Source organism: Pteronotus mesoamericanus, unplaced genomic scaffold (assembly GCF_021234165.1).
Source record: "Pteronotus mesoamericanus isolate MK-2021 breed Mesoamerican mustached bat unplaced genomic scaffold, CSHL_Meso_final scaffold_21, whole genome shotgun sequence".
Classification (NCBI taxonomy): Eukaryota; Metazoa; Chordata; class Mammalia; order Chiroptera; family Mormoopidae; genus Pteronotus; species Pteronotus mesoamericanus.
Genome location: NW_026555310.1, coordinates 19,241,650 through 19,256,127, shown reverse-complemented (window position 1 = coordinate 19,256,127; position 14,478 = coordinate 19,241,650). Strand labels below are relative to the sequence as shown.

At 33.0% G+C, this 14,478-nt stretch overlaps 1 protein-coding gene across 1 annotated transcript; it reads right to left on the bottom strand.

The window, feature by feature from the left end:
* Positions 1 to 299: 299 nt before the first annotated feature.
* On the bottom strand, positions 300 to 13,075 carry LMNTD1 (lamin tail domain containing 1). The gene is made up of 6 exons (XM_054590900.1): positions 12,922 to 13,075; positions 9,797 to 10,001; positions 3,890 to 4,070; positions 3,237 to 3,356; positions 1,060 to 1,274; positions 300 to 447 (listed from the first exon to the last, which is right to left on the bottom strand). The coding sequence occupies exons 1-6, from the start codon at positions 13,073 to 13,075 to the stop codon at positions 300 to 302; spliced, it is 1,023 nt and encodes a 340-aa protein (XP_054446875.1).
* Positions 13,076 to 14,478: the final 1,403 nt, after the last annotated feature.

Genomic DNA, 14,478 nt, shown 5'->3' with positions numbered 1-14,478 from the left:
TAAACCACCTGCCAGGGGTGTTTTTGGTATCTCCTTTTGATTCATTAATTCATTCAAAAGATATTTATCAAAAACAGTAAAAGACACTGAGGTAGAGATGTAAGTGAATGGTTTACAACAATTCCTTTAGAAGCCATCTATTTTTTAAAGGAGCCATCTATTTTTGAGGAAATGAATAATTTTTAATAGTGTATTTTACCACTTAACCCTTTTTTACCTCTTCTACAAACATATGCACACACCTCACTTTCTGCTGGAACAAGTATCCATTTGACTTACCAAGGCTGACTCAGGCCTGGCTAAGGCCTGGGTTGTCTATTTAAGCTGCTTCCAGCCATGCTGGTATTGTAAGGCTCAATCAGAGGACAGTAGGGATGTGCAGGGACATTGGGACTGTGGCACCAAGGGCTGCTATTGGGGAAAAGAGTTGGCAGGATGTCTTTTTCTCTGGGAAAAAAAAAAGCCTAAATTAAACTCAAAGGCATTTCATGCAGTGCTGTTAGGAATGAAGGCTCAATAGTAGAGAGAGCATGTTTTAAGACCAGAAAATATGGCTTTTCTACACCTTGTGGGAAGCACTTTTACTACAACATCAGAAGCATTTGCCTACACACGAATAACATAACAATAACAAATGAGTAACCTGTACCTTCAGCCACAGCCAGCTCTTGACCTAAGATAAAATTCCTAGATGCTACACCTCTCCTTTCACCTCAGCACTGCTAAAGATGTGGTGATAACTTTATCTCTTCACCCCACTAACAACAGTGCCATGAAGAGGTGAAATGGCTGAGGCGGGGGTGGCTGGCAGAGGGGAATCCTCCATTGCCTAGCAGAAATCACCTGCCTTCATTGTCCCATGAGTATATCCCTGCTGGCTCTGTGTTTTTATGTTTTAAAGATATTATGGGTTTTATGGTCATATTCAAAATAGATATTTTTGGTCATTACTGATTTATCTATTCATCACATATTTACTTGTCACCCAATCATTCCTGCCTGCTCAGTTACCAATTGTTGGAAGGGCTCAGTTAAAAATATAAATCAAGCAAATTTTACCTCTTAAGAAAATCTGGAACTGGTTCTATCTGATAGTTTGAGATATCTTCTTTAGGTTCATGATGTTTTTCTTCAGTTGTAGTTACGGCTTTTGGCCAGCGGAGCAAGTGCTTTTGAGATGTTCGATTTAATACTGAGCATACGTCAAATTCAGTGTCAGTCTCTAATTTCTCCCATGCTTGCTTCCAGTGAATAGGGGTATACCAGGCAATGGCCTAACAAAAACAATTCATTAATATCAAATACTATATGAGTTTGATTTTTTAAAAAATGGCTAGGTTTATTGCAATAAAATTTCAAAGTCAAACTGTGTAATGCCACTTACATTTAGTGAAAAACCCTAAAAATGTGGTAAGACATCCTGGCCTTGTTTCCAATTCTTAAAATCATAAGCTGCATGACCTCAGCATGTTAGCCACTTGCTGTGTCACTGGAACCTACAGGATGGAACCTACAGGATACCTACTACATTAGGCCACACTACCAAGACACAGAGTCAAAGCACCTATACTTAATACATAGAAACAAACATAGGGAGGCTGTCAAAATGAGGAAACAAGGAGACATGGCCCAAATGAAAGAACAGGTCAAAACTCCAGAAAAAGAACTAAACAAAAGGGAGATAAGCAATTTATTAGTTGCAGAGATCAAACCACTCGTTATAAGGATGCTCAAGGAACTTAGTAAGGACTGTAGCAGCATAAAAAAGATCCAGTCAGAAATGAAGATACATGAATTGAAATAAAGAGCAATTTACAGGGACACAATGGTAGAGTGGATGAAGCTAAGAATCAAATCAATGATTTGGAACATAAGGAAGTAAAAAAAAAAAAAAGTCAGTACAACAAGAAAAAAAGAATCCAAAAAATCAAGGATAGTATAAGCAGCCTCTGGGACAACTTCAAGAGGTCCAGCATTTGCATCATAAAGGTGCAAGAAGGAGAAGAGAAAGAGCAAGAAATTGGAAATCTATTTGAAAAAAATAATGAAAGAAAACTTCCCTAATTTGGTAAAGGAATAGTCATGCGAGTCCAGGAAGCACAGAGCGTCCAAAACAAGATGGATGCAAAGAGGTCCACTTCAATACACATCATAATTAAAATGCCAAAGGTTAAAGATAAAGAGAGAACCTTGAAAGCAGCAAGAGAAAAGAAGTTACCTACATGGGAGTTTCCATAAGACTGTCAGCTGATTTCTCAAAAGAAACTATGCAGCCTAGAAGTGATTGGCAGGAAATATTCAAAGTCATGAAAAGCAGGGGCCTACACCCAAGATTGCTCTACCCACTAAAGCTATTATTTAGATCAAAACGCAGGTAAAGAGCTTACCAGGCAAGAAAACACTAAAGGAGTTCATCATCACCAAACCATTATATGAAATGTTAAAGGGACTTACTTAAGTAAAAGAAGATCAAAACTATGAACAATAAAATGACAATAAATACATATCTGTGAACAATTGAATCTAAAAAACAAACTAAGCAAACAAGGAGAACAGAGACAAAATCATGGATACAGAGAGCATTTTGATGGTTGCCAGATGTGAGGGAATGTGGGGGAATGGGTGAAGAGGTGAGGGTATTAAGAAGTACAAATAGGTAGTTACAGAGTAGCCATGGGCCTGTAAAGTACAGTATAGGAAATGAGGTTCCCAAAGAACTTACCCACATGATCCATGGACATGAACAATGGTGAGGGGATTGCCTGAGGGAGTTGGGGGTGCTGGGTGGAGGGGGGCAAAGGAGGAAAAGTCAGAACAACTGTAATAGTATAATCAATAAAATATAATTTAAAAAACAAAAAACAATGGCATGTGGACCTTAAAAAAATAGAGAAAAATATCAACATTTGTAAAATACATAAATGAATAGAGTGGGCCTCTAATAGTTTCCTCCTTACTTATCTTGCTTTTCAGGCTAAATACCATAAATATAATTCATCCTTAATGCTGAAATGTAGAGTAGCTTCAAATTTGGGGTATCAAAATTATTTTTGCTAGATTGTAGGCAGTTTGGCACTGAGAAGAAGGTGTTGTTGAGTTGCTGATTTGTTGTGACAGTTAGAGATGGTTCTATCCAAGATTTTAGGGACAGAAAAATAATTGAGCGAGCTAAGGGTAGAAGGGGAACACAAGGAGACTATCCATTTAAAAACTATTGTTAAGAACCAGATACTGACCTCACCATTAGGTTTGCACAGAATTGTTGTACAATTTGGGCTTGTGCTAAACTTGTTTTCTTCCTTCCAAAGAAAATCTGATGGTGGCTGATGCTTTCCTTGGGATGCTGCTGTCCAGACCTGTGAGAAATAGTTTGTTAATAACAAGATCATTAGAGTTCAACAATGTTGTAAAGTCAGAGAGTGATTGTCATCTTGCTCACCATATGCGGTTTTAAAATATAATGACTATGTAATACATAATGTCAAGCTGTGTAACACTCTGCGGTTTAAAAGAAAGCACAAGCAAGAGGGAAGACCCTCCAGTTTCAACTTATTATCAGTCCTCTAGGCTAAGAATCCCTTTACTTTTCTTTTAAGGATTATGTTTGCTTAATTTTAGGAACTTCAGTATTTTAATTTACTAGTTAAATCATAAAACAAAAGGTATTGTACAACAAATTGAAGAGAGGTATGGAAATTTAATTATAGGTATTAATTTATACACAGAAATGGACAATGTGGTTCAGTTAGCCACCACCAACAAAACATCACATTTTATGTAGAGATCTAGTGATAAAGAAACCACTGGTGCTGAGCCACAACACTCTGACCTGGGTAAGTGAGATTACCCTGTACAATTTTAGTTTATAGTATCGGTATCTAATACTCACGGTCACTGTGGAATTGGCCTGCATTATGTTATTTGGAGGGAATTGGTACAAAGATACTTTTTGTCCATTCACATTTTGCTGGAGAATATGATTTCCAATTTCCAGTTCTTTGTCAATGGAAGAGTTAATGAGCTTCACAAATAAACCCTTCACTTCCACTATTTTAATGTCTCCAAAAGCACTAGAAAAACATAAAGATTATGAGGTGTCTTTGGATAGGCATGTCTTTAGTTATCTTTAGAACTGAATAATAAATATGCTCTGGAAGTTGTCCCTAAAATGTCTATTGTATTAGACAAATTCTATTGTAGAGATACTGTATTTTATAATCTAGGACAAATGTTTGATGACTTGGTTCTGTTTGTTTATCTGTGCAATAAAATAATCTCTTTCACATAAAATAATTTAAAATAAACTTAAAAAGTGCTTTAGGTATCAAGGTATAAAAGCCATAGGGAGGTGTGATTATCATTAAATACTACTGTTTGTAAAACCACAGTGACATGAAACTCAAATAGATCAAGAGGAAAGTTAAATTTATTTCTGATAAAGTTATTGTGAAGATGACTAGCAACTATGTACTTAAAAGAATTCTGCAAAAAAAACACTATACAAAGATAAGATGGTATTTCTTCTTACTAACAGGTTAAGAGCCTTAGTATGTACCAGAAACCAGGCTAAATATATATACTTATATATATATATATATACATATATATATATATGTATATATACACAGTAAAGCTATTATTTAGAATCAAAAGGCAGGTAAAGAGCTTACCAGGCAAGAAAACACTAAAGGAGTTCATATATATAAGGAGTATATATAAATATAAAAATATAAAATATATAAAATTAAATAAATAAACTATAAATTTATATAAAAAATATATAAATATGTAAATATAAATATAGATTCACAGTTTTCAGAGTGTCACAATCCCTCTGGTGAGTTAGAGACATCATTTTAAAAATGAAACATATTCCTACTGATAATAACAAATACTTATTATATAGCAGGCACTTTTTAAATATTATATCTATATCTACAATTCTTTCAATGCAGTTCACAGTCAGTATTATTGTGTATTAATTTCAGGTGTACAGCATAGTGGTTAGACAATCAAATATTTTACAAAGTGTTCCCCTCCATATTTCCAGTACTCACCTGGCACCATACCTAGTTATTACAGTAGTATTGACTACATTCCCTATGTTGACTTTATATCCCTATGACATTTGTAGCTACCAATTCATACTTCTTAACCCTTTACCTTATTTGTCCAGCCCCCCAAAACCCTGCCTTCTGGCAACCAGCAGTCTAATCTCTTTATCTATGAGTCAATGTTTTTATTTTGTTTGTTCATTTATTTTGCTCTTTAGATTCCATATATAAGTGAATTATATAGTTTTTGTCCATTGTATATATGTAACACAACTTTTTATCCACTCAACTACTGATAAGGTGCTTGGGGTGCTTCCATATACTGGCCATTGTAAATAACACTGCCCTGAACATAGGGGAGCATATATTCTTTCAAATTAGTGTTTTGTATTTGTTTGAATATATACCCAGAAGTGGAATCACTGGGTAATGACGCAGTTCCATTTTTAATTTTTTGAGGACACTTCATACTGTTTTCAGTAGTGTCTGAACCAATCTGCATTCCTACCAACAGTGTACAAGAGTTCCCTTCTCTCCGCATCCTTGCCAATACTTGTTATTTGTCGATTAATTGATGATAGTCATTCTCACAGGTGTGCAGTAATATTTCATTGTGGTTTTAATTTGCATTTCTCTAATGATTAGTGACACTAAGCATTTTTTGTATGTCTATTGTCTATCTGTATGTCCTCTTTGGAGAAGTGCCTCTTCAAATCCTTTGCTCATTTTTTTAAATTGGATTGTTTGTTTTTCTGGTGCTGAGTAGTATGAATTCTTTATAAATTTGGATATTAATCCTTTATCAAATGGATCATTAATGAACAAACGCTCCCATTCAGTAGGCTGTCTTTTTGTTTTGTTGGTGGTTTTCTTTGCTATGCAAAACCTCTTTAGTTTGATATAGTCCCATTGGTTTATTTATTTTTTGTTTGTTTCCCTTGCTTGAGGAGATATATCAGAAAAAAAATATTGCTGAAAGAAATGTATGAGATTTTACTTCTTATGTTTTCTGCTAGGAAGATTATGGATTTGAATCTTACACAGAAGTTTATAATCCATTTTGAGTCATTTTTGTATATGGTATGAGAAGGTGGTGTAGTTTCATGTTTTACATGCGTCTGTCCAATTTTCCCAACATTATTTATTGAACAGACTGTCTTTTTACCCCATTGAACTTCCTTTGTCATATATTATTGACCATATAGGTTTGGATTTATTTCTGGGCTCTCTATTAAGTTCCACTGATTTATGTGTCTTTTTTTTTTTTTTTTTTACTATAAATGCCATGCTGTTTTGATTACTATAGCCTTGTAAAATAGCATGACATCAGGAATTGTGATATGTCCTACTTCGTTCTTCTTTCTCAAGGTTGCTGTGGCTATTTCATGTCTTTAGTGGTTCCATATAAATTTTTGGATTATTTGTTCTAGTTCTGTGAAATAGACTGTTGTTATCTTGACAGGATTTGCGCCAGAGCTACAGATTGCCTTGGGTAGTATGGACATTTTAGTGATGTTCATGCTTCCTTTCCATGAATGTGGAATATGCTTCCATTTATTTGTATCTTCTTCAATTTCCTTCTTTAGTGTCTTATAGTTATCCAAAGTCAAATCCCGTTTCTTGAACATCTTGTTTTCGAAAAATTTGGTTCTCAGCCAAGTTGTTCATGGAAAAAAAATGTCTCAGTTGTCAAACAAAACTTCGATTCTCAATTCTGAACCCACAATCCTTTCATGCTGATACTATTATTAGTCACATGTCTCTCAGGAGACAAAGAGATTTGGTTATAAGATAAGTAAGTTTTGGGAATTTAATGTACAGCATGGTGACTATAGTTAACAATACTATATTATATACTTGCAAATTGTTAAGAGAATTGATTCTAAATGTTCTTACCAAAATAAAAAAAGGTAATTATTTGAGGTAATGAATGTGTTAACTAATCCTATTATGGTAAATCTTTCACAATATATATATGCATATCAAATCATCATGTTCTTACCTTAAACTATATGATATTACATGATGATATCTCAATAAAAAATATCAAGTTTTATGTCTTAAATATATACAATTTTTATGTCAATTATATCTCAATAAAACTGTTAAAAACTGAAAGAACTCATCACAAGCAAATCCATAATACAAGAAATGTTAAAGGAAGTTTTTTTCAGGTAGTAGGATAGTTGTAGTTAATAAAAACATACTTACAAGCAACAAAAAGCACTAAAAAGCAGTGAAAACATATAAGGGTAAATATAAAGTATATTTTTCTTATTATTTAAATTTATTTTAAAAGTGGACTATTTAAACAAAAATAACTATGCAGTATGGGATTTATAACATATATGTACAAGTAAAATATGTGACAGTAAAAGCACAATGACCAGGAGGAGAGAAATGAAAATTTAGTGTTGTAAGGCTCTTATATTTTACGTCAAATGTTATAATATCCCTTAAAGGTAGTCTGTGATAGGCTCAAGGTATGTCCTATAAACCTGGAAAAAATAACTAATAACAGAATTAAAGCTAATCAGCCAACAGTGGAGATAAAGTCATTAGTAATAATTATTTCAAAAGAAGACAGAAAAAGAGAACACTGAACAGTTGGAACAAACAGAAAACAAATAGCAAGATAGTAGACTTAACCCTAACAGTATTAACAATTACTTTAAATGTAAATGATTTAAATGCTCAGATTAAAAGACAGAGATTTTCAGATTGAATAAAAGAGCAAGTTCAAACTATAGGCTACATACAAAATATGCACTATAAAGATAAAGGCACAAATAGGTTAAAATTAAAATAAAATAAAATAAAATAAAATAAAATAAAATAAAATAAAATGAAATAAAGAGATACACCATGCCAACACCAGTAGTTCGAAAACTGAGTGGCTATATCAATATCAGACACAGTAGATTTCTGAGCAAAAGTAATGGCAGAGATAAGGAAGGTGATTTCATAATGATAGAGAAATCAATTCATCAAGAGGATATAACAATCCTAAATGTTGGTGCATCTAATAACAGAGCTTCAAAATACATGAAGCAAAAGCTGATAGAACTGTCAGGAAAAATCAACAAATCCAAAATTACAGTCAGAGGCTTTAATACCTTTTTCTTAATAACTGATAGAATAAGTAGATATAAAATCAGCAAAAAGACAGACTTAACACCATCAGTTAATTTGACCTGACTGACATTTATGAAACTCTCCACTCAGCAACAACAGAATATGCATTCTTTGTGAGTACATCTAGAACATTTACCAGGATAGACAATACCCTGGCTATAAAACAAGTCTCAATATATTTAAAAGGACTCAAGTCTTACAAAGTATATTCTTTGACCACTATGGAATTTAATTAGAAATCAATAAGACAAAGATATCTGGAGAGGCACTGAAATGGAAAAATCTGTAAACTATTACACTTCTTATTACATATGCATTAAAGAAATGCAAATGAAAATTAGAAAGTATTCTGAACTAAATTAAAATGAAAATACAACATATCAGAATTTGTGGGATGCCATTAAAGCTTTACCTAGGAGAAATTTATAGTACTACTAAGTGCTTATATTAAAAGATAAAAAGTTATCAAATCAATTATCTCAGTTTTTGCCTTGAGAAACTAGAAGAAAAGCAAATGAAACCTAAAATAGGCATATAAAAGGGAATACAGATCAGAATGGAAATCAATGAAATTGAAAACAAAACAAAAATAGAGAAAATCAATAAAAGCACACACTGGTTCTTTGAGAAGCTCATAAAACTGACAACTTTATTGATCAGGAAAAAGAGAGAAGACACATATAATCAGTATCAGCCATAAGAAATGTGATATCACTATAGATTCTACAGACAGTAAAAGGATAATAATGGAATAATTATGAACAACTTTATGATGATAAATATGACAACTTAGGTAAAATTCCTTGAAAGACACCAACTACTCAAGTACATTCAAAAAGAAATAACCCAAATATCCTGTTATCTATTTTAAAGAAATAGAATTTGTACATAAGATCCTACCCACAAAGAAACTCCAGGTTCAGAAGGCTTCACTGATGAATTCTATAAAACATTTAAAAAAAGAAATATTAATTTTACACAAACTCTTCTATGAAATAAAACAAGAGGGAATATATCCAACTCATTCTATGAAGCAAGCATGACCTTGATACCAAAGTAGACAAAGACATTACAGAAAAAAAAAATGTGTATTACGAACAATTTATAATTCACAATTCAATCTCTTGTTCATGACAGAAGAAAAGCAGGATTATGAATTAGCTTTTATTGTAGTTCAAATATCAACCGTCTTCATATCAATTCTCTTGCTATGGATACTAACAACCATAAAAATGAGTCAATGAGTTAAAAGTCCACCTTTCTCCTTCTATATTGAACTCAAGATTCTAGTAGAAGAAGAAAGGATACTATGTCCATAGAATGACTTGCTAACAATGAAAAAAAGTTGTTGAATAATTGAGTTGACTTTATTTGTAGAGATTATGTAGTGTTCTTTTCTCTGGCATCTTTGAAGAATTAACATTCATTATTTGGTTCCTTAGTAAGTTATATTGATTCCTTTTAAATGTTCATAACATTAAACAGTTATTTTTAAACTACTTTTTAGATGAAATTACGAACAGCACAACAGATTAGAACTTTGCATCCTACTGACTTATTGCTCCCATTCCAAGAGAAGATACTAAATAATTAGAATATGTATGTACCTGGATCTAGAATGGCCCACTTCTTCAAGAATCACAGAAAAGTGCTTCCAACTTTTCCCGGTATGGAATGACTGTGCAATATGTTTCTTTGAATCACCAAACAAAGACAGGAAATAATCCTCCCCTTCCCCAATCACACCTGGCTCAGAAGCATGGACTGACAGAGCCTGGTACTTTTTCTTTGGATCTATGAACCTGTTGACTCCTTTCAAAGAAACCAAAGAGGGAAGCAACAAAGAAAGAAGTAAAACAAAGGAAATATTTTTAAAAAACCAAAGCCACTATCTTTATTCTTTGCTTCTACAAAACTATATTCTTTATATATATTTTACTGTTACTGTCAAACTAAATGAAGATAGTAAAAAGCTTTAAACCAAAGTCTACAAAATAACCAGTAAGAGATTATTTTTAGTGCTACTCAGTTCTTAGAGATCATTTAAGTTATCTTAAACCATCAATTATACATTAGCATAATGACAATTGAACTGATTATTTAGTTGTACTAGAAGCATCATAAGTTTTGACTAGTTAAAACATTTGAGTATCTCAAATTTGGATATGTCATATATAAGTACAACTTTATTCTATTTGTATTAGCTATTCTCCCCAAATTGATACACATAAATTAAACCTTTAAATGAGTCTTTTCCTAACAATGGTTAGTACTTTTGCCAGGTAAAGACTTAAGTTTCCTCTTATCAACTGAAATACTTTATCAGAAAGATAAAGTAATGCTTAATCAGATTCTAGTATCCTCTTGGAAATCTGCTCCTTTAAAATTCTCACTAGGAATGTGCAAACACAAAATAGGTTTCATGATCTTGCATAGAAAGAACGATGCTGGATAAATCTAATAATGTAAGCGCAAAGAGAAAGTAACACTATAGAGAGGCCTCGTGATACAGTGGATAGAGCAACATGTCTTGGAGTTAGGCAGACCTGCAGTTATTTCCCATCTCTGTCACTTACTAAGCCAACTGATTTACCCTTTCTAATTCTGTTTTCCTAAACATAAAATAAAAACAATACTACCTTGTTAAGGTGACTTGAGGACTGAAGGTAGTGTAGGTAAGTGTCTAGCAGCATCTGGTATTTAGCAGGTACTCAATAAATGATAGTTATTTTTGTGACCCTGGTTCCAAAATTTTTCAAGGATTATCACAATCTGGAGTTTGCTTTATATTTGTGTGTTTTTAACAAAAACCAAAGTGAGGTAAAAGCTGGGAAGGAATAAACTGAGAGTTCCTAAGGAGGATGCCTCAAAGTATTTTGTTTAGAAGAAATGTTTGAAATTAAATTAATTTATTCCCAGCCAAGTGAGTATTTACTTAATCCTTTATTTACTTTGGGGATGGGGAATATACACAAGCTCTTTTCATAGCTTATCCTGAGGATGAAAACCTTTATATTGTAAAAGGAAAAAAGACATTAATTTTACTCCCAGCCATTATTTCATCCAGAGGAACAGATGGAAATGAACCAAATGCAACAAGTCACAGCCCACTCAGACATCTGTCAACAGAAGCAGAATCTATAGTCACTGAAGAAGACTACATCCTAACTCAGCTCTCATCTTGCATGGGGAAGCCACTATATTTTGTTTTTTTCCCTCACTAATATTAGGAGCTTTCACAGTTTAACCCAAACATAGAACATATGCCATGATGAAAGAGTGCTAAAGGATAGAAAATATTGCCTCCCTATGTCTAAAATCTCTATTTTCACATTTAAGCATATGGATTTGGTCATTTTTAAAGGTCAGTGTGAATTTAGGAGGCTTCTTTGGAAAATGTGTCTTAGATACACAAACAATGAACATAGGAAATATGACAATAATTGCAGTAGGTCAAAATCCTAGATAACACTGTGTCAAAGGCTTAGGAAAATACCAAAAATAAACCAAATGTAGATAAGAAGCAACCAGGCTATAAATGTCCACAGCACGGTAGAGGAAAATGGAGGTATCAGGGAGTCATGAATGTGTTTGTGCTACCAGTTTTGAAACTTGTTAGTTGACTAGTAAGTGATACACAGACCCCAATCTAGCCCATTCTATGAGAAAGTGATTACAGATATGTTCAGATTCACAACTAATTTTTATTGACTACATACCATGTGCTTGGCGATTTTCATAAATATCTTATTTAATCCTTAGGATAGCCCTGTGAAATCAATATTTTAATCCCCATTTTGCAGATGTGGAATATGGGCCTCAGAGATGCTAAATACCTTACCTAATATCTCACACTGTAGGGAGTGGTCTTTCCAGTAAACCATGATAACATACCCTCAAAGCTCCCCACCCATAATGAAGAATAAACACTCTGTAGCTTGGGTGTTGCTGAGTGTGTTGTTGGCAATTGTTAAAATTTTATTTCTTCCTACTATGGTACTGTTTTTATTTTCCTCTCCTACAAATTATTTATTCTTTCTCCCTTTTCTCTCCATCATTTTAGGTACTTTAGTTTTCTTCTCTTTCTTATAACAACCTGTCTTTTCCTTACCAAAGGCCTAAATCTCCCAAAGGCACAAAGTACAAAAGGCATTGCTTAATCTTTCTGGTAGCATTAAAAGGAAGGACAGTTAATGTAATACATTAAAATTTTTAAATTATCTAGCAGTTCTAGAACATTTAAGCAGTCAACCCATGAACCATTATGATAACTCAAGATATTTTAATCACTGGGATGATATACTTAGCCACATACATTTATGTAACCAGGATACAACTCCAGTGCTAGGATCGATAGTGAGCATAGTCAAGTTACTCAGCACATGATGTTAAGAAATTAGTATTATTGAACACAAACAATACAACATTATTCTGGCTTCTAGACACATAGAGAATTTTTTCGAACTATATAATTTAAAAACAGTATGGTCATTACCAGAGAGAAAGGGGTTGGGAGAAAGCAGAAGAGGATAAAGCAGGGGATAAAAGGTGACAGAAGGAGACTTGACTTGGAGTGGTGAACACACAATACAATATACAGATTATATGTTATAGAATTATATATGTTAAACCTATATAATTTTATTAACCAATGTCACCTCAATAAATTCAATAAAATTAAAAAAATAATAAAATAAAAATAATCTACAAAATCATCACATGTTTTTCTTACCTAAGTTGCTTCCTGATTGGAGATGGCTCAATATACTAGATTTAGAAGACTTTGGTGCAATTGTTGACATAGTCACTCCACTAATCTGAGAGCTAGACAGATTGAAACTGGGAGGTACTTCACCGGATGATGACTGCGACAATGGCAATGTCATGCTGCTTGTATATGCAACACTTTGGAAAAAATGTACTAAAGATTGCTGCGGCCTTGAAAGATCAACATGTATATCTTCTCTTCTGGGTACAAAAATCAGTGTAAACAAAGTAAGAAAGTCAAAATGAATAGACTATGAACACAAGAAGCATGAACTATTATTACTACCCAGAGTTCTGCTTTTCAAAGGTATTACACATCTTTCATAAGCACAAGAACATCTTATATTTCTAGTTCTAGCAATCTAAACACAACACTTTAGTATCAAGTTAAAGCATGCTTTTTTAAATTTAAATTTAAAGATCAATAAATTTCCATTATAGATGACTTTGAAAAAGTGTAAAAGTGGAAATAAAATAAAAATCAACCCAAATTTGTACCATTTTTCACTCTTTTAATGCATTTTTACACAAAACTAAGATTCTATAAACCATTTATATGCCACATTATCACTCATTGTATCATATTTCACCTTTCTATTGACATAAAATATATTGTTTACTATACCTTTCTCCTTTAACTTCTGCTGCTGAATTAATTTTCTATATTCATGAAGGTCCTAGAGTTAATGTCTGCTTTCAAATATACTGCGAATAACCTATATATGTGTATATACATGTGTACTTGCATGTATGAGTGTGAAAGTGTGTGAATGTTGAAGGAAATAGTAGGAGAAGAAAGATTTCATTTCCAGGTACTATTTTTATAAGCATACCCTACTATGAACAAAGACTTTCCTATCTTTTTCATAAATATAAAAGCATTGTTAACTAATGCACATTTTTTAAAAGTCCCTAAGCTACAGTACAATTATTTTACAAGTAAAACAATATTATCATGGCATTACTTATGAAAAGGCTTATGACAACTCCATTTTATGAGTCACACTGAGGCTTTTCTCAATAAACTAAGAGCAATTGGTGTACATGCGTATGTGTGTCTGTGTGTGTATGTGTTTAATGCTTGAGTTGTGATTGAAGTTCTTGGGTCCAAAATCTTTTAAATCTCTGAGACACTGGATAAATGACCAGCCAGCTTAATTAAGCACTACGTTTCTGCGGTCACATATGCAGTATAATTAGGAACTAGGTATTTTACCTCCATAGACTGTCTCTATTTTGATCTGTTTGTTTTCCAGAGTTTCCTATAAAGGTATTTTAGCCAGTTTTCTACTGTTTTTTTTTTTCCTCACAAATGTTTCCTTAATGGAACAGGTGTCTAGAGCTTCCTAATGAGTTTCAATCTCTCTGTTTATAAAGGGGTATTCACAATCCTTTTGCATTATAATTTGTAAGTTCCTTCATCAGAAATGTTATTCTGGAGAGTTTTGACTCAAAACCAGACTTCTCTAAATGTACCTTTCTGAAGGCACAGACATTTCAGGCAACTTATTTTTTATAATTG

Bases quoted from the DNA above. Each gene is read 5' to 3' on its own strand.
- LMNTD1 (XM_054590900.1), bottom strand. From the start codon at position 13,075: ATGACATTGCCATTGTCGCAGTCATCATCCGGTGAAGTACCTCCCAGT. The intron at 4,071-9,796 runs GTACATACATAT...ATGTTTTTCTAG, and splicing joins GTGGGCCATTCTAGATCCAG to TGCTTTTGGAGACATTAAAA. The intron at 1,275-3,236 runs GTCAGTATCTGG...TGTTTTTGTTAG, and splicing joins TGTGCAAACCTAATGGTGAG to GCCATTGCCTGGTATACCCC.